The 21,451-nt window shown below is 42.3% G+C and overlaps 1 protein-coding gene across 2 annotated transcripts in view; it reads left to right on the plus strand.

Annotated features, from left to right (window-relative positions):
* Positions 1 to 797: 797 nt before the first annotated feature.
* The window catches only part of igsf11 (immunoglobulin superfamily member 11), a 117,048-nt gene continuing 96,394 nt past the window's right edge, over positions 798 to 21,451 (plus strand). The window contains exon 1 of one of the 2 annotated variants that reach the window (XM_085794877.1): positions 798 to 1,362. In XM_085794877.1, coding sequence (XP_085651003.1) covers positions 1,302 to 1,362 — 61 coding nt within the window. In that variant the 5' untranslated portion in view covers positions 798 to 1,301. The remainder of the gene's footprint in view (positions 1,363 to 21,451) is intronic. The other variant, XM_085794878.1, reaches the window with a different exon arrangement.

Here is a 21,451-nt window from a genome sequence, read left to right on the forward strand (position 1 = left end):
ATAGGCGGTGCCAGGGGGGGCTAGCAGGTGCTATAGCTCCCCCTAGTGGCGGCATAGCACCCCCGTAGCACCCCCATGAAACCCCCCCCCAAAAAAAATTTAAATATATTTTTTATGACATTTTATCTCATGCGCTTTGTACTAATTTCTGTCCGAAAATGTCCTAAATTAATTATGTTTCGAAATGTATTTCTTGATATTAACGCGAGGTCAAAGGTGAGGTGTCAGGAGTTTTTGATCGTCATCTATTTCAGCTCTCTTCATCATGGAGTTCCCAAATATTCACACATAAGGTGTGTTAGAGATACATAATTAAAAAACAAACAAAAACATGGCACTTAATATGCCAAGAGACTTTTGGTTAAGTAACCATGCCCCCCCCCCCTCCCCCCCTACACAATTCGAGGAGCACCCGCAGGCAATGTTGGAGCGCACCCATAGCACCTAGAATCACATTTCTCTGGCGCCGCCCCTGCTATACAACAAACCAGGTGTCAAGAGAAAGTTGAAGCACAGTCGGATGTGACACCCAGGTCACCTGAGAAGCGGTTTAACCCAGATTGACCCTCTGACCCTCTGACCTGTCACTATTAGCTACATGCTGCTGGTGTAAACAGTATAATCACCACTGTGTCAGCTGACCTCCTTCCTTCTTTTTTCCCCATTTCTTTTATTTTGAAATCTGTCCAGCGGAAGTGGTGCTATTACCGCTGCTGTGTGTGTGTGTGTGTGTGTGTGTGTGTGTGTGTGACTTTCCTCTCAGGTCCGCTCGGCTCAGCCTCAGCCTCAGCTGCAGCAGAGCAGACCAGAAACCATGGAGCGCAACAAGACGCGTCGGAGAGAGTCACCGAGCGGACACCGGGACAAGCGCCAGTCGCAGATCCGTCTTTAAGTCACTTTCTGCGGCGGTGGGAAGATTTTTTTTCCTCGTGGAGAGCAAGGTGGACGCTGAGTTTTGTATTTTTTTTTTTGTTCTTCCCCAACGCGTGCGTAAATTGAGTGGAGAGGAAACCAGTGTTGGAGTGACCGGAGGAGAAGACATGCTCTCTGTCTTACTTCTCCCCGCGAGTCTGAACATTTCACGTTGTTTGTTGTGGGGAATTTGCGCTGCGTAAAAAGAAAGAAAGGAAAAGAAAAAGCCTCCGACTGCTTCCATGTCTCCTTGCAGCAGCTGCAGCAGAAGGAACAGTTACTTTTCTTCAAGTTAACTGTGCGCGGAGCTGTGATTTCTCAGCGGAGGAAGAGGAGGAGGAGGAGAAGAGGGCTGAAACTGAGAGCGACCCACTCAACACTCAGGAGCCATGGTGAAGTTTCACAACTCGGACCTATGGATAGCCTGGATGGTCATTTTCTGCATGGAGGGTAAGTTGTAAACTTTGTGTAGCCTATACCCCCAAACTGCACCATACACCTTGCATACACTCACAGTCTTATAGGGAAATAAAAATGACAATAATAATATTATTATCAATAATAATAGGTTGCATGAGAATATTCCAAAGGGCTTGCAGATTTCATATCACGTGGACGAATCATCATTACAATACATCTGCATCTAGTATTGCAAAAACAGATGTATCAGGAATTAAATTGTGCCACAGCCATTTGATCCCCTCCCTCCCTCCCTCCTCGCCGTCCTCCTCCTCCTCCTTAATACTGTATGTTTGGATCAGGCTGATAAATCCCCGGCATTTCCACAAAAACTAAAGCACAGATTTAGGATGACTTTTCCCCAGCACTAGTCGCCATGTCATCTCTCTCTCTCTCTCCCACGAAAAGCACTTTTGATTGTGCACGTCTTATCCATAATGCGCTCTGCTGCCGTGCCTCATATCGCTGATTTATTTTTTATTTTTTGTTGCACGTCTTATACAACACGAAGCCTTAAAAAAAAAATACAGCTTTTTATTTTTTGAGATCGTGCAAACTGCCACTGATATACTTTCAAAAAAAAAAAAACGTGGCACAGGGAGTGGGAGCGGCTGTGTTTTGAAATAGAAACGGAGCAGACGGTGGAGGGTTGCGCTGGTAATCCGCCCGATTAACGAGAAGCATGGTGACCAGGCAGCACAGGAGAGCAGGCAACCCCAAAGGAAAAATCACTATATGTTCCTATAATTCTTCTGTGGGGAATTATATACTGCGTGTGTGGCTCAGATAACAACTTTATTGACCTCATCTCCCCTCCTCATAGTCCAGGGGTCTTGTTTTAGCAGTCCCGTTGAGAGTGCATGTAAGTTTACTTAGTTTGATGCACTACTTAATGTTGTGGAGTCTGATTAAAAAAATACTGCTTATGAGAATTAAAGCGTGTTTAATTTGTTGAGTAAGATGCTTCCTGCTTAGTTAATTCAACCCTTTAAAAGGTGATAAATGACACTGCAGGAAAGATTAATGGCGCCCATTAACAAATGAGCATCATTAGTAAATGTATTCATGCAAATATGACGTAGGCTAATGAATGGAGATGGTTAAAAATGCATCGAGAGGCTGCACATGGAAAATGAATGAGCTCCCTGAAATAATCTGCAACTTTTCCCTTTCACACTGTGAACAAATCTTAGACGGAGAAATAGCAGAGAGAGAAACGCCTGCACACACGGTCCCTGTAGAGACTCAACGTCTGGTCACAAGAAAGCAGCATTTCCACAGGACCATGCAGGCACATATAACACACAAACACAGACACACAGACACACACACTGGGCCTGACATGTCAATTTGGACAGAACAATTGTGTGAGATTGAATTTAGACCTGATTGCCCAGGTGTTTCACTCCGCTGCTCACTTGTTTAGCTGTAGGACCTCTGCAGCGACTGGACGTTTGGTGTCTTGTCAGCTTCACTCAGAGTTACACACACACTTATACCTACACAGCTTGATTTGATTTGCCATGGCCCCACTACTTTGTCTTATAAAATGGTTTGAAATGAGCACAATAGATTGTGGTTATTCCCTCTTTTTTCCTCCCAGAAGCGGTCACATGTGTCCCGATCGCACTTTGCAATGAGCGATGGTTCGAGTCAACAACTGACTTTACAGTGAGACGAACACAACACGCCTCCTGTAACACACTAACTGATCTTTGGTTCAGGCAGAAGCTTTGTTTTCTGGATGATTTTCTTTTTTCCTTCTTTCCTCTTGTGTCTTGACAGGGAGCTGCCACTGTTTCTATAAATACATTGTGATGCAGCAAAGTCGGTATTGATTGTGGTTGCTTGTTTTGGCTGTGTGTACTGACCTCCACTTTTTTGCACATCAGACACTGTCACTTGATTGATCTCATCGGTTCATTATGTGAAGACACCGGATTGTTTGGGTTTGTTACACAATCAGACCTCAACCGTACAAGGCCGTAACCATGGAGTCAACACTGGGGGGGACCAAATCTCTCTCTTTCTATATATACTGTGTATATGTACTTTCTGGACTATAAGCCGCTTCTTTTTTCCCCGCCCCGTCCCAGCTCTCATCTCTGCACACAAACGCACTCTGTAACCCGTAATCTTTTGTTTAAGAGAGTTAAGACTACACAAACACACGCGCCGTAACATCGTATATGTCATGTAACGTTATCTGGTCGCTCCATTTATTGATTTTTCGCCGGCTTTGTTGTAAACAAATGCACATGGGCGAGAGGAGCGTAACCAAAGCAGTGGAAAAGCGAGTGGACTTGCAAAGTTCCCTACTGTCTTTCTGTGTAAATATCTCATGTAACAACATGAAAACCTGCGGCTTAGATTCAAGTGCGGCCTATATATGTGTTTTCTTTTAAAATTTAGCTGGTGCGGCTTATACTCAGGTGCGCTCTATAGTCCAGAAAGTACGTAGATTCGCTAACACATGGGATACCTTTTTATTTCTTAATCAGCTAGCTATATATTTATATATTGGGGGGGACATTTTGCGGGATGTGTCCCCCCTCAATGTATATGGTAATTACGGCCCTGTGTCTTTATATAAAAAAGAAGTTGTTTTTTTTTTTGGTTCAAATGAGATGCACATGGTGTGTGTGTGTTTTTGTGGTGGTAGAAAGTTTTGAAAAGCAGAAAACTGAGCAACATCAGCGGGGAAGTAAGTTTCCTAAGTGAGTTGGGCAGGCGTCAGTCACGGCCAAGTTCATGTCAGGGCCCTTCGTACTTGGAGCATTAGTCAGAGGACATGTCACGTCCCCCTTCAGCCGTCAACCCTCCCCAGCTGCACATTAATATTGTATCTCTCCTTCTCCGTTACGGTGAAGTCACAGTGCAGGAAAAAAGTTGCGGTGTGTGTGTGTGTGTGTGTGCATCACATCTCCGGTGCGTGACGTGTTTGAGGATAAGTTTCTGAGCTTTAAGAAGAATAAACAGTAGACGACGCTCAGTGCTGATAATCAGATTGGTTCGGCTGATGTCACAGCGAAGCCCCTCGGTGATACAGACACACTCTGACCACCATGGCCCCCCTCCATTTTAACGATCCACCCAGAACGAGCCTCAAGGGTGTGGTAGTGACCGATCCGTAGGTCTCTAATCAATTCAGTAAATTAAATCTGAGCGGAGGTGGCGGCTCTGAACTTTTCAACTACAGTTGTTTGTTTTGCTTGTTTGCATACTAGTTCCTATATGAACATTTCAAATTTGCATACAGTGAAATTTTTCAGATTTGGCCCCCGCAGGCCTCCATCTTCTTCTGTCTGGTGTATTTGAGATGAAGAGTCCGGCGCAGGGACGAGAAAGCGCTGGAGCGGAACAAAAGAAAGACAACACGGAGTGTTTCTGGAAGCTCATTGACATTCAGGGCATTCACGTCTGCATCAAAGCTGAACTTAGACCAGTTCCCTTCTGCACTTTTCTCTGTGAGCTTGTTAACCTTTGAAGCTCTGCTGAAATTAAAGAGCAAGCCCTATTCTGTTTGTTGTTTATAGGAGCTCTTATGCTACAGTTGCTCCCTTCATTTAAATCAATTGATCATTCTAATATGATTCATACCACACAGTTGCACAGTGTGATTTTGGTGAAAAGACACGCAGCTAGCTACATTTGGTGGAAAAGTGAACTTTTTTTTTGGTGGGGGTAGAAATGCCGATACACATCACTTCAACATCTATTTTCAAGAACTATGAGGATGTTTCTGTTGCTTCTTCTAAGCTGCTTTGTTTTATTCAGTTAGGTTTGTTTTGCAGGTGGTTAAAGATGATGAGAGATGAGTGGAAACAGACTGTCAAGAGCTTTGAAAGTAAAAGGGGGTAGACAGGGCTGCATCCTTTGTGTAACCGCAGGTAAGTTTTATGATCAAATGCATCTGACTTAGATCACTTCTCCTCCTGCTGCTGCATGATGATGATAATAATAATAAGAATGATTACAAAAAAATCCAGCCTGTGTCAGTTTTATCACATAACTAGTACCCCCCCCCCCTCCTTCCGCCTGCTGCTAAAAAGGAGCAGCTGGAACAAGAGTGTTGGACAGATGGAACTTTCCACTTCGATTATTTTTCTCACTAAAAATAACCCCTCAAAAAATTAAAAGACCCCTGGGACCGCTTGCAAAGTGCATGTGCGTGCGTATGTATGCGTGTGTCTCTCTGTGTGTGTGTGTGTGTGTTTGAGCGACAGAGGCGGCAGAGAACTTCAGACGACATGGGTCCTCAGATGATGGCGGCAGCGGCCATCCTGGGAGTGTGGATGAATAAATGATGGGCTGATATTTGGAGGAGAGAGAGAGGGAGGGAGAGTGAGAGTGAGAGTGAGAGTGAGCAGCATCCGCCCGGTCCCACGGTCTCTTAAGCACACATTAAACGAGGCCCCAAAGAGTCCACAGGCTGCTCTGCTCTGCTGCGCGGCGCTCGGCCAAGCATCTGGGGCAAAACATCTGATGTGGTCAGTTCACAGAGGTTCGGGGGTTTGGAGGTTTGGGGCTTTGAGAATTTGGGGTTGGTTGTACCTTTAATCAGAGTGGCAAATGAGTGAATCGTGAGCGTGAAGGGAGCAGGGTGAGGCTGCTGATGCAGAAATTGTGTCTGTTTTGTGTCTTTTTTAAACTGCATTTGGGTTAGATGATTTAAAAAAAGAAAAGAAAAAGGTTGTCGGGGAAAGTCGGTGTCATTTAACCGACATGTGAGACTGTGTGCAACTTTCTTTCTTTTAAGGGGAGACACAACAGGTGAATGGGGGGGGGGAAATTAACTATCAGATATCACGATGAAACTTCCCAAGTTTATCACTTACATTAAGACAAATATTTTTTGTATTACAAGTTTTGTCAAATTTAATGTTTAAATATGTGAATGAGGCAATATCTGATGAAATATGCGCTATTTTGTCTACATTTCCAGAACCGAAATCTGAAAAATGGATAAAGCCCCTTTCAAAATTCTTGTTTTATTTTGTTGACATATTAGATTCAGAAGTTTTTACAGAGGAGGATTTTGGATATCTCTGAGAAAATAGTGTCACAAGTCCTAAAAAAAATCCAATTTTGCCCTGTTTTTAGGAACAAAACATGTATAAATCAGGCTTTGAATGATATATCAACAATCCCCTCTGTAAAAACCTTCAGAATATAGACAGGATAAAACTGGAAGGTTTGGTGTCTGTAAGTGCTGCTGAAGTGGAGATTTCAGGTCCAGAGTCTGAGGAAAAACTCATTTTGAGAAAACGGCCTTTAAAGACTTGTACTGTAGAATTCCATAGATTATTAATGTAAATCGCACTTTTATGATTGGTTGTGGATACAAAGGAAATGACAATTTTTGGAGCCTACATCATTGTTCAGGAGAGAGAGCTTTACAATGATACCTGACATGACAGCACAGCACAGTATGTCACAGTAGCTACCAACTTTTGGTAAATTTAGGAGAAATCTACTGACGATAGAAGACAAAATGAAGTAAAATAAAAACCTTAATGTGGATTTTCTACCATTTCTTTTGACTTTTCTGAGAGAATACATGTTCAGGAAAGGCTACGGTATGAGCGGTAACCGGTTTTATCCGAGTTCCTGCTGGGGGGGCCACACGCAGGATCACTCACATGAGAACTTCTCTGTGGGTCGGGGCTGAAATTGCACTGTTATGAAAGCAGATGTAAGTTAAGAACCTGCAAAAGGAAGAATCACGCTTTCTAGCTCAAGGACGGAGAATGAACCATAACAGTCAGTCAGTAGTGCGTTATATGTGTGGGGTAACAGCTGCAGAGGGGGAGATATAGTTCAAAAAGGCCCCCAAAAACCACCAGCACCTCTAGATGAGGAAAAAGTAGGTGAATCTACATGCTTTAAGTGTGTTTAACACTACAGTATAACCTCCTGTGACAGGTCGTAACATTCGGATGAGACTATCTTTTAGCTTGGCTTTCATTTCAAATGTGTGTGTGTGTGCGTGAGTGTGTGTGTGTGAAGAGCCCTGGGCTTATACATATTTAAGGCGGATGTCTTCCTCGTGTCGTGGCACCCTGAAGATTCCTCTCCTTCAAATGAACAGTTTTGCTTTGCTGGCTCTTGAGGCTTGACAGGACCTTCGCTGACAGGACTCACACATCAACTCACATCCGTAACCCCGGAGATATTGGGTTCATGCAGATGCAGCAGCATTAAGGTGGACGTTTAATAGAGTTTTGAAAAGTTTCAGATTTAAAAAAAGAAAAGAAAGAAGCTTTTACACACTATTTTTTGTTTCAGTTTGCTGTTAAACCACATGGGTACGGTGTCCCTGAGAGCTCAACACACTGCAGCTTGAGAAAACACATGCATGCAAAGACACAAACATGCGGCAAAATGCAGAAAATATCTTCATTAATTTGACAACACAGGCAGATGAAAGTGCTAGAAATTCAGTCCTACAGCACAGTGGGAGTGTTTATATCGGACACAAGCAAGAGGCTGACTTTGCTACCAGAAGTAAAGTAATAATTTATTATTATTCAATGTTTTTTACTTTAAAAAATGTCACAACTGGACATTGAACAACAAGTTCCAGCCACATCACTGCAAAAACTCAAAATTTTACCAAGAATATTTGTCTTATTTCTAGTCAAAATGTAATTTCTAGTCAAAACAAATCTAATTATACTCAAAATAAGATTTGTCACATAAAAAGTAGTTGTTTTTCGTCACTTTTTACTTCTTTCAAGCATATTTTCACTTCAAATAAGTAGAAAAATTTGATAGAGGAGCAAGGTTTTCTTTCTAGCACAAGAAACTTCCTTTCACTGGCAGATTTTTCTACTTATTTCAAGTGAAAATTTGTTTGAAACAAGTGAAAATGATCTAAAAACAAGTTCATTTTTAGGTGATGAGTCTTATTTTAAGTGGAAAGAGATTAGTTTTGACTAGAAATTAGACATTGACAAGAAATACGACAAATATTCTTGGATAGACTTTGAGTTTTTGCAGTGATCTTGGTCAGTGAAGTGGCTGTGTGAGTTCATCAGACTTCATCAGCGTCCCCCCTGGAAACACTGCTGTGGTTATTGTTAAGGGACTGAATGTGTTTCCTCAGGCTGCAGTCAGTATGTTGGGCTCTCAGGGCCACCGTACACGGTCAACGTGAGCAGGGCCTTTTCCTCGCTGCCAGTGAATGTTCCCGAAGCTGAGCGTGAACAAAGAGACTAAAACAAGTCTCCTCAGTCATGAGTGAGTCAGCACTCTGGTCACAAACTGGGCTCCTCCACACGACACGCTCTCACAGAATCCTTATTGTTTCACTTCGGATGCGTCAGTATCACATTAAATTGACAAAATTAAATCTGTTTTCAAGTCCTAATTGGTGGAACGGAAATCATATTCAGCCTAAAATCATCAAAGTCCTACATTTTGCATCTGCATAAAGGCCTTGGTTCATTTATCCTCTCGACACTGTACAAATAGATCAATTTTCTCTGTCTTTAGGGCATCGGATCAAACTTTTATGTTTGTAACAATCCATATTAATTGACTTTTATATTTTACCAAAGCTCCGCACACACCATTCACTTGTGTATGTGTGATATATTGAGGCTCTCAGTCAGTGTCTGCCAAAGGGTTGTTAAGTTGATCTCTGGTATTACCAAGAATAGTTGCGGTGTTTATCATTGTAAGCCTTTATGAGCTCAGATCAATGGCGAAGGAAATGCTCCTGTGCACACACTATTCCCACTAGTGTGTGCTAACGGGGAATGTCTTTGTGTGTGTGGGTGTGTGTTTGCTTGGGCCCTTTGTTATTCCCCTGGCAAATAAATTACAGTGGATCCCAGAGGATCAAGGTTTCCCCCCGCACCGTAATGACCTCATCAGTTTTATCCACCAATCGCCAATGTCCAGGTTTCCAGACAGTCCGATTGTCTCTTGGGTTCATTAAGCAGATTCGAGCTCTGCAGCGATCCAACCATTAAGATGAAAGAGAGCTTCACGTCAGCCGGCTCGCCTGTTCATTCTTCTTTGCTGGGTGAAAAATCTCTTGATTCAGTATCACCTTTAGGAACTTAGTTGAAAAATGTGTTGGGGGAGGGTTGTTAACAATGATTAACAAAAAAAATGTGTGGATGAAATACAGCATTTTATCAAAGAATACCCCTGGACTTTATTAATAAAATACTGCTGCTGCCTAAAATAAAAGAAGGTTTCACAACTAATGAGTTTCATAATTCATTTGTCGTCACATGGAAAAATCAGTATGGGAGGGTGTCAATGAATGCGGTGAGAGAGGCTGCTGGACTGAATCGGCCTTCTGGAGGTGCGCTCCGGTCCAAGAGCCGGTTATCGAGAATCACTCATCCATGCAGGGGTGCAGATCCGATGTCAGGATTGGGGGGGATTGGGCCCGTATGCAGCTCATACCATGCCACCATAAATCACAACTTTGTAGAGGATCGCCATATCATTCAAAAAGTACTGCACCGGGAATCATTTATTATGCTTAACTTTCTTGTTTATTTGTCCTAAATAGCCAACAGCGCGTATCACTGCTAACTCACCTGTTATATTAGTAAATCATAATTTTAAGGGTCTTGGGCATGTAATGTTTAAATACTCACATTCTTATCTTTAGCCTCCCCCTTCCCGGATCCCCAATTCTTCTCCCCATCTTCCTTTTCTCCCAGTGTATGGGACTACTTTATACATGGTTAATTTATATGGATGAATATCAAAATAGATTGAGGGGGTCGTTTTTTTTTAAAGCCTGCTGATTTCATCGGCATCTGTGTAAGAAACTACCCATTCATCTGCATCGTAGTGGAGGAGACGGCAGAGATGGAATATGGAGTCAGAAATACATTTGTCAAACATTATTTGTTCCACCATTTCAATCATTTATTTTTAGATGTGAATCTAAAATGTGAAATCTGAAAATACATTTGATAAATTTTTAATAATTTAGGGTATTTTTATTGGGGCGGACAATTCATGTTTTCAGAAATTGGTGGGGGGGCATGTCCCCCCCGTTCCCCCCGGGATCAACACCCCTGGATCCACGCTCAATAATCACGCATAAACTCATATTAAAAAAACACATGAAGGCAGCTCACGAGCCATTAGAAATAAAAGACGCCCTGCAGACGTCCCCATCCATCATGTCTCAGGCTTTTACTGACCAGGGTGGGGCTGTGCTCATACATTTAAGATTACACATGACAAGGCGGTTATGAAATCCTTTCATCATTCTTTGCAGAATTTTAAATGGTAGTGATTTGTTTATCAATTTTTAAAGACACTCCCTCCCTCCCCCCACTAAACTCCGAAGCCTGACTGTGTATGTCATCAGAGATCAAAAGAAAACAGCGGTAAAGTGAATTTATTGAATAGATGGAAGAATTTAGGTCACAAATGGCTCTTTTTGGGAGGCAAATTAAGCAATAAGAGGGAGTAAATTAAGTAATCCCAGTGTACAAATTGCTAAATTAAGGGAATGAAGCTTATCGTTGGTTGAGACAGAACTGAAGTCATGCTCACATCGGCATCATTGGCTTATTGGTGCATCATCATCATCATGTTCACACATTTATACACACAGGTTTTTTTTTGTGACTGTCAGCTCTTACTATCACTTTGTTGCTTCTGTGATAAAAAAACACTTAATCCTGCTGCGACATCTTTCTCCACCTCAGCCTCCTCCTCGTGTCACTGAACCTCTGCTTCAGCTCCATTCATGTATATTTACAGTACTTTTCTATCTGATGCTGCCGTTTCCTCAAGAGTCTGGGATTTGCTCTTTCAGCAAAATCCTTGTTTACTGCTCAGATTTTTTGTGACCTCCCAGAAAAGCAAAAAAACTTCTTCTTTGTATAAGTTTTTTTTTAAATGGTCATTTCAGAGCAAAAACTCCTGGGAATGACTCTAAAGGCTTCAGAGCGCAAATTAATAATCCAAGTGAATTATTTATCAAACTTTTACACCGTGGCACCCACCAGACTCGGGTCAGGAGGTTGTATTACATTACTCAGTTGGGCAGATTTCACAGCTCTGTAATATTAAAAAAAAAAGTAACAAAACCGCGCCAGAAGCAGGCAGTCTAATCCCAGTCTGCAGACAGCTACATGAAGTGTTGCACTGGGCCTGGAGGAAGGATGCAGACGTAGCTGTGGGTGGTTTGAGGTCAGAGTTCCCTAACACCGACACCAGCGAGTCCTGAAGCAGAGAGACTATATATAGGTATGTTGGGCTGCATGCTCCCTGGAGTACTGTGGCCTTGCATCACTACAGTAATTTGAAATTGATTGTTAATTGATCCACGCGACGACTAAATGACCTTACAGCACTCGATGATGAACCCGGTGTCTCTGAGCTCGCTTATGGTGTCACACTGCAGGGAGATAATGCAGATCCTGTGACCTGTTTGGAGTTGCATGGTGGTCCATCGGGTTTTTCTTGACCGCATAATTGCGCGGGCTCTAAAAATACTCTGCGGATAATTTCATATTCTAGAGGAATGTCATTTTGCATATTGCTCACTGTTGCACATGATGGGTTGTGTTAGGTGCTTGGCTCTGAGCTCCTTCACAAATGACTCTTCCACTGTCTTTATCATGCTTTCATCCTGCGTCATGCTAGCTTGGCCCTGCACCACTTCTTTTTTTTTTTTTTTTAAAGGGACATTGTGTAACTTCTCCTGTTATCTATTCACAAAAATAGATTATTTTGTTCAAAAGTCTGTTTTTCATTAATCAGTAATCCCCCCCATCAACAAACTGAAGTGTTCCTTTCAGCTCTGAATTAGCCGTTCATATCATTCATATCTACATGGAGCGGGTAAGCTTGGTGCTGGCTGCCATGTGGTGTCGCCATGTTTTTACGTTCAGTGGCAGCGGAGACACCGGAGCTGTCGGCTCAGGTCGAGGCGGCGTCTGTGAGAAGTCACCGCGGTAACGCAGTGAGGAGGAATGGAGCGTTACACTGATGCTGCATTCACCTGCAGTCGGGCAGACGGCCGTCGCTAACAAACCAGATGTCATTTTAGTCACAGAAGTCGAGAGAAAGCCGGTAAAACGCGGGTCAGGTAAACAATACGACATCGCCATGACAACATATTGTCACGTTACGTGCAGCGGCTGTCATCTGTCTGCCGTCTGCCCAATTTCACGTGAATGCAGCATGAAAAATACGATTGAGTTGCTTGCGATATACAAGCGCAACGCTAGGTGGGGGTAATTCCTACACAATGTACCTTTTATTAAAGTTTTTTTTTTTTTTTTGGCTTTTCATGCCTTTATTTGATAGGACAGTTGAGAGAGACAGGAAATGGGAGGCAGAGAGAGGGGGAATGACACGCAGGATAGGGCCGCTCGACGCTGTATTCTTCTTTTGGGATGAATTCATTCTACTACTTTTGCAAACAATGTGGTCGTATTGAGCGGATGAACTGAACTTGAAACCCTTCTGCCTGTCGTCATCACACCAGCACGTTCCACTGCTAATGGAGTCAAAATGCAGAATATGGCAGAGAATGGAGGGGAACAAAGTGGAAAAGGGGACAGATTCTCCTGCATTAAATATGCCCAGGGCTTTTCACAGCCATAGGTAATTCATAAACTGGCTGGTGGGGTAAAAAAAAACAAAAATCTACTGTTTTATTTGTGCTTTCACTCCTTTTTCTATAGTTGAATGTCTCTCAGTTGCTCACAAAACCATATTAACTTTATAATTGAAGCACAGTTTTGGGTGGCACAGATGGGCTAAAACGAAATTTAAATCTACTTTTGGCTATCGGCATTGTAACGCTGATGTGAAGGGAAACACTAGCAGAAGCAACGTGAAAGAACACATTCTGCACCATGAGGAAAGTTATACGTGCACCAGTGACTTGTAATTGTTGATGTACACTATGTGTGTGTGTGTGTGTGTGTGGCTAAGCCCACAAAGCCTCTGGCTGTTAAACACACTTGTATAAAGCGCCACAGTGTCATTGTGTGCTTAGTAAGGACACCAAAATGAGATGTCCCTGCAGGAGTGGAAGCCGAGCTCCGGGTGTGACACACTTAGGCTCTCAGTAAATGTGTGTTAACTGCCTCAATTGCTCCCTGTAGGAATGCTTGTGCAGCAGCTCTCCATAGTTTCATTATTAGCCCCTCTTTTGTACTGCACCCCGGAGCTTAACTCTCACCAGTATTATTCTTCTGCTTCCTCTTCTCTCCTTCAAAATTCAGGCCCAACTTCGCTTCCTCTCTTCCCTCGACATTCCTCCTTCTACTTTTTGTTTTTCTACCTGCCCCTATTCTCCCCTCTGCATCACTCAATTGTGCATTTTCAACCTCGTTCAGTGGCTTTCTTGTCCGCTCTCCATATAGGCTACCTCTCTTTCACACACTCTACATTTTTTTCTCTTTCTCTCTCTGCTTCTGTTCCTCCGTCCTCCCACACACTCTTGCCGAGTCGACACACAAACGACTTCCCAGGGATGAGGATGAGACTGAAAAGTGGCCGCCCGGTTGTTCTGCCCTTGCAGACGACGAACGAGCATGTCAGAGCTGATGCATGTGAACAGCCAGGAAGAATGGCGCCTTATTAAGGCACACAGTGGAAAAAGAGAGAGATGGAGAAACAGAGAGAGACAGAGAGAAAGAAGGACAGAGAGAGAGAGAGAAAGAGCCCATCTGTGCATTGTTACAGCAGACTTAACGTTGTGAACAGGAGGGGGCACAGGTGGGACTTTGTGCGACACAGTTCATGTGTGAATGTATGCACACATTTTCACAGACAGTACAGTAGCTTTGCAATAAAGACACACAAAAGCTCAGTTGCATATTCATGAAAACAATTGTGGACATGTTCATGCACACACCTGAGGCCCAAAAGAACTTCATACAGAATTTCTCACAGTTTCCGTATTAAAAAGCTTTGCTTCATGTCTGTTTGGGCTGTTGGTCTTTGACCTCTTTGAGAGTATTGAGTGTTTGGTGGGTAAGGTCACATTCATAAGGTCAATGAGCTACAGCTGGGGATAGCGCTATGTGTGTGTATCACATAAACATTTCAGCAAATGCTCTCATACAGATACTGTACTGTAGGTTGTGCTCTACTTTGAGGAAAAATCACTTTGCTATCACTTTGTATATCGCAAGCAACTCAATCGTATTTTTCATGCTGCATTCACATGAAATTGGGCAGACGGCTGACGGACGTAACGGCTTCATTATGAATTTTACATTAATTATTTTGCATATTGCCACCACCATTGTTTCACATCTATCCCAGTGGACAATTGTGGTATTGCAAAAAAAATAAAAAATTCTTGCTCCTGCCCCTCCAAAAAATCATTCTCCCAGTTCGACCATCATTGGAAAAGCCATGTCTGCAAAACTGTGTACAAGAAACCTTGCACTGAATAGAAAGGTGGTTATCACTCTTTCTATTGTTAACATTTAATCCGTGGAGTTTTCACTTTTGTAAAACTCTCTCAGAGCGCAGAAAAATGTAGTTTTATTTTCATAGTGTCATCACAAAGCCTGTGGGGTATGTGGACGAGGCCGTGGTGTTTACTCAAGGACACTGTTCTAAAACTCAGAAAGAGCATGTTAACATTATATTTTCACACTAGTAGGAAAGACTAAATGTGATATCAGTTGCATTTTTTAATAGGACCTAATTTAATGTGACCTCTTGCAAGAGGAGACTTAACAACTTTATATGTGTAGATGTGTGGAGAGGAAACAAGCTCAAAATCATCTCTGCTTCTCTCCTCTTTGGGTGTTTTTATCTCTTTTTTCCCCCCTCTGAAACTTTTAATGATGACTCACTTGATGAACCATTGGTCACTAGAACTTGTTGCCATCATGCTCTGAACCGTAATGGTTGAGTAAAGGAGAGAAAGATGAGCGCTTAGTGCGACCGGCCTCTCGTGGCGGTGTTAGTCTAACAATATGAGGGGCATGGATATCAGGGGGCACCATATGCTGCTGTGCCCCTTCAACCCTTAATCCATGCCTCTACTGTCTTATCTGGTTGGCCTCCCTGACAGCCTGGAGACTGCTGGTGGGGGCTGGGGGAGCGCTGTCCACTGCACCGCACACTGCTTTGTGTTCGTAATGTGCTCAATATGCAAATCCGCCCAGTCCCAGATAGTTTGCCAGAATATGAGAGGCTAAATTCACCGTCGCACTTGCAAAAAAAACACACATGTAAAGTCATGGGTGGACCTACAGTACTACCCACCCACACAAAACGGACATGCACACACAAAGATCACCCCAAACCTCCCACACGCATTAATATTGCAGGGATATTGCACAGATTTAACTGATAATGCCAGATAGTAGTATTGTCACAGGCCCCACTGACACACTGTGTGTGTGCGTGTCCTATTTGTACACTATCCTACACAAAGCCTTTTAAGTAGATCCCTGCTATTGCAGGAGCTTTAAATAAGCATAACACAATAATGGAACATTTGTCCGTGCACATTTGCCCCACATCGTGGCTGCAGGAACGGTGAAGGGTAAGAAAGCTTCAGAGAAACGCAGTGACACTAACTTTGTCACAACACCCTAATAGATAAGATAAATGGCTCTATATAAAAAAAAGCACTCACTTTAAACTAAACTCAGCTCATTCACAGTGGCTGCAGACTAATGAGCACATTCCACATGACAATGACTTGCTTGGTGTCTATTATTACAGAGACAGCTCTTGTGAAATCACTTAAGACCATTTTGCAACACTGAAGCCGTCACCTCTTCCTGTCACCTCAAGCCAAACACTGTGTCTCATTAAATGTTGTGCGTCCGTCCACTGTCAAATCTGCTCCGAGAGGCGCAGCCCCTCTCTCCATTTGCATACGTGTAGAAATGACTGCAGTTGGTGTTGCAGACCACCCTGCAGACCTTTAACAAATTAGTTACAAAGAAAAAAGATGAGCAGCGGAGAGTGTTGATGGAAAATGAGACTGGAAACAAACCACTCGTTAATATGATAAGAGAGAGCTTTCAAAAGACAAGGTTAGATGAGAGCACTGAGACAACACTATAGATACTTAGCTGTGTCATTATTAATGGCAAAATCACTGTATAATGTTTTATTGCATAGTGTTTGGACTGCATGCATTTGCTCTTGCTTTCTAAGCTGAAATAAAACAGTGTAATTGTATTATCAATAAACACTTTAATGACTCTGCCTGGCATTAACATAATGAATTTCTATGCAGAATCTCTTATCACTTGTGGAGACAAAATAGAACAACATCCATTTGTATCCCCAGGTTTCTGTAACGTGGGACTCAAAGTTTATCAGTATCCAAATAAACCTTCAAAATGCTGCAAAAACCTTTTCCTATTTTTCCTCTGCTGTATTATTAATATTATTATTAACAAATTAACCTGCCTTATTGCTCATTTGTGACCGATCATCCTCTGACTTGCCTATTCCTCCTCCTCTGATGAGCAGCGGCTGCTGATCCGTACCCAGCTTGCTTTGCTAAGAGGTGATTTGTGAATATGGAACAATGTGTAAACTATTGAGCCAAGGCCCAAATCATCTGCTAAGACGGGCTTTGCTACAGATTATGTCTGTCATTTGGTCTGTGACCCTGGCTTATAGATTATAGATAGCTTTGGCTTTATTTGATCAGTTCAGTAAAACATGAGCAAGACCTCGCGTGCAAACACACACACGTCTGCTCACATAGAGGTTAGACATATGATGCCTATACTGACTCACTCTCAACTCCAGGTTTGTTACAGAACAGTGAGTTAAGGCCAATCAAGTCAGGTTTAGCCATTTACCCAGCATGCAGTGCAACTGAAAATACATTAAAGGGATAGTTCACCCAAAATTCAAATTTCACTCGTTATCTACTCACCCTCATGTCGACTAAGGGCTGGGAGAATTTTCAGTCCTCCGTGCCTTCTCTGAGTTACGGGGGGGTCCGCGCAGCAGTATTTGACCATATAATGGTTGTGAATGGTGCTCACTTTTCTTCGTCCAAAAAGACACACCAAAAAACATCCAAATACCTCCATGCTGCTCGTCTGTAATGTCCCTCTTGTATTGAAGCCCCGACATGAGAAATTGTTCCGAAAAAAATTAAATAAGTCTATATTTTAAGCTTGTTTGTAGTGGAAGCTCCCAGTGTCTCAGTTCACTGCTCTTCCTGTGTCAGTGCAAACCGGTGGAACAATTTCTCATGTCGGGGCTAGTAGATAATGAGTGAAATTTGAATTTTGGGTGAACTATCCCTTTAAACTAAAGAAAACATCAACACACATGCTGCAAATAGGACACAATATACGTCTTTACAGGGACACAAACATAGGATGGACTCAGGCTAAGCTAACAGCACGTTTTTGCAATAACATCTGAATCATGTGATATTGACTATAATAAACAAATTATAAACTTATCTCAAGATCGTTTTCCAATAGCTGACTGCTTGTCCTCATAACTTCAAAAATCAGAATAGAAGAATCTGAAACGGATCTGTCACTTTTTTGGTGTTCCCTGCATACATCCTTAGTGTTGTGTGTATTTGCAGTTTGTTCTTGTTAGGTTGATGTCGGTATTTGCAGCTCATGTGGTCTCAATTTGGTGATGAATGTGTTTTCTGAAGTTGTTAATGTCAATTTGAATGTGTTTTCTTAAGTTGCGATGTGTTGAGCTCTCAAAAGATTTAAATAAGTTACAATAATTTGCCTGTCTACATTTCTGCAGCTGGGTGGCCCTTAACAGGAAAGACTTCATTGTCAGTGATAAATTGAGATTTTGGAAGTGTTTTGTATAGGCCACTGCCAGAGGAGCTCAGTGATCAGGCTCGTAGGGAGTAAGGAAATTACAGAGCTTGACCATTCAAGACTTTATATGCTATTGATAGTGTCAGGACAAACAAGAAGACAAACACACACTTCAAGCGGAAATGTTCAACTCACACAGATAGCGGAAGACAAGCAGGATGCAGAAAACATACAGGCGGCTCGGGACTGAGCTCCATAAAGATGGATTCTATGTTAATACTCCTTAAATTAAAGCAGAAGAAGAGAGCGTGTCTGTTCCATGATAACGGATTGGATCTGAAGATTTCTACAGGTTCATCCTCCCGGGGGGATGGCAGTTCTAAAGATACGTGTCGCTCGGCGGGGAATGCTCTGCTGCTTCATAATTTCTTGCTGATTGTTGGTTACAGTCTGCCAACCAGCACCCTGTAGTCTGGAAGGCGTGACAGGGTGCATGTGGGATGGTGAGATCAGATAAATATGATTGTTTGAGCATGTTTACTATTTATATGCTTGTGGTCGCTATTTGAAATCAGATTTGGTGCGAACCAGGAAAGGGAAGTCAGAATGTTTGCAGTGTGATCAAATCTTTTGATTTGATTTAATATTCTTGAAGCAGCATTTTATACAGTATGAATCAACTTTTTTAATATAATATATACATATATAGAGTACTGGTACTGGTACTTTGGTTGCATGGAGCCTCTGACAGAGGATGTAACTTTGTGGCATTGCAAAATATAAATATTTAGAATCGCTTGCAAACCTTCCGCTAAGATAAAGCAAAAATTATGTGTATCACGTCCCCAACACATAAAATAATAGAAAATAACAATGGGCCGAGGATAGCACCCAGAGGTACACCCAAGTTCCCTTGTGAGAATAATCAGACCCAAGTGAGATATGTTGAGATGAATAGGTTGAAAGAGCAAAGTCTGAGTAAAATGTCAAGAGAGATTCTTAATCTTAATCGCGTTCATGTGAATTAATGAATCAAATAATGAAGATACTTTTCTATCCAATAAGGTGCAAGAAATAAACAGAAAATCAATAGCTAGAATTAAAAATGGTTTTCCATCAAAGAGAAATTATTCAAGAGATGTGGTGCTGTGCTTTTGTCACGCTGCTGTTAGAAATGGAGCCTCCTGTGGTTAAAGTGGTGATTGTCAACAGCTCCCAAATACATAAACACACACAGAAACATACATACCTGCATGCATGCAAAGTTGTACACATCCAATGTGCATAATGTCTAACAATCCAATTAGCTTCCATCTAGTCAATTGGGGTAATTAACCAGAAACCGTTAAGTCATTTTCTCCCCATGCACTATCACAACTGTAATTATGGCAAAGCAACAATGATGTGCAATTACAGTTCATTGTTGTCGCTGCTGAGTGATGCACTGTCAGTAAAGATGGTTGTAAGAGTCGCTGAAATGATGGAGGACCGCTCTGTATAATATTGATATAGATAGAAAGTGCAGGATGGAGAAAAGGCTAGAACAGAGCAAGACTCAAAGGGACCTGTGTCTAACTCTTCATAAACATATCTCATAATCAATGGCAGAATATCAAGTGATCCATCTTCTCTGGCCTGTAAACGCTTGACATTTTCCCTTTATTAAAGCTCTGAGATGAAACGCAGGGTTTTAACGATGACATGTGATGATCAATGACTCCATTGTACTCTGCTGGAGGGTGCTTTATTAACACGGGGGCATTGTACCGCTCCAGAACGATCTTCTCCATGTTTAGAGGATGATTTCCCCATTGGAATTTGGGTCTGTGCGACGGCCCGGGTTGAATATGTGGCTCTACCTCTTTTGTGCATTGTAATTAAGCAGAAAAGGCTGCGTAATGCTTCAGGAGTGGGAGTGAGACGGAGACACACACATAGAGAGATGGAGACGGATGTATCTAGTCTTTATTACTGTACCACTGTGTGATGAGATACATGGAGTATTTGAGCACAATGGAGAAAATGCTCTTTGTTAAGTCGGAGTAATGTACTGTAGAATAGGAAGGCCAGTGGAGACTGCCATCAGTGTCCTTGCACGGCCACACGAGACTCTGCTTGCCATTGTTGTAATAAAATACTGCTCAGATAAAAGCTCATGAATACAGGTTGCGTGGCAGAGCTGAAGCAGCCACTGTGTAACGGATTACCCCGCTGCCACACACAGCGGGGAGAGAGAAAAAATGACTCCAATTTTAATTAATCCTTGTTTAAATTAGGATGAAAAATTAATACTGCGAATTGGCTGTGCAGATGAGATGAGGCGTATTTGATACAGCGTCCCCATAGAGAGTTATCAAGGCATCACAGACGCTGAGAGGGTGGGGGTGGCTGGCGTTAAGAGCTAAACTCTCAAGGAACGTGAGTGGGAGAATAACTGGAGGCCAGTTGACTGTAGATGGAGAGGTGAAAGTGCAGCGGAGTGAGCAAATCAGCTGCACAGGCAGATTCCACACCTGGTTTCACGGTTAGTTTGAGGCTACGTCCACACTGCAGCGCTTTCCTTTTTTAAAATGCATCTCTTTTGCAACGTTTTTTTTTTTGCCTCTGGTCCACACAACTCTGGAGTTTTCAAACAATGAAAACAGAGACTGTAGAGACTCCAGAGTGGTGCTGAAATCTGGACGGGTGAAAACGGAAACCTTTGGAAACAATGACTTGGACCTCCACGGTGGCTTTCTGATTGGGTTTGTTCAGCCTTGACTACAACATGTGAAAGCAACATGGATTATAAGATTAAAGTATTGTCGTATTTAGCAATTGTTGTTGAGTGAAGTTCAACATTTTTGGTTCGAGTTACCCTTGCTGTCTCTCAGTTAAAGTATTTTTGTGGCGAAAGTAGCCTATCTATAGCAGCGTTCTTCAACAGGGGGTCTGCCGAGCTACTGCAGGGGGGTCGCCAAATTTTCGGTTCTTTAGACAATTTTCTCAAAAATGTCAAGAACAGCCTGTGTGCATGATTATCATGAAGTCGACAGACACTGATGATATTTGCATTGGTCTATTATAATATGGCAGTGGCACTGCCCCCTACTCACTGTTCCTGTAGCCTACATGTTTAAAATAAAAAACATTAATATGAACCTGTGTATTATTTGAATAGCTTAGTATAGACCGAATCGCCTTGAGAAAACCAGCACGTAATTTGAATGAGAGCAGTAGTAACAAACAAGATTTTAGCTATATCATATTTTTCACGCCCTATCACCGTTTAGACAAATCTGAAATTATTGAAGAAACATTAGCCTACTATTTCTGTGTGTGTGTGTTTTGTGTTGCTA

This window comes from Trachurus japonicus, chromosome 13, assembly GCF_045865225.1.
Source record: "Trachurus japonicus isolate A0001 chromosome 13, Traja_1.0".
NCBI classification, from domain to species: domain Eukaryota; kingdom Metazoa; phylum Chordata; class Actinopteri; order Carangiformes; family Carangidae; genus Trachurus; species Trachurus japonicus.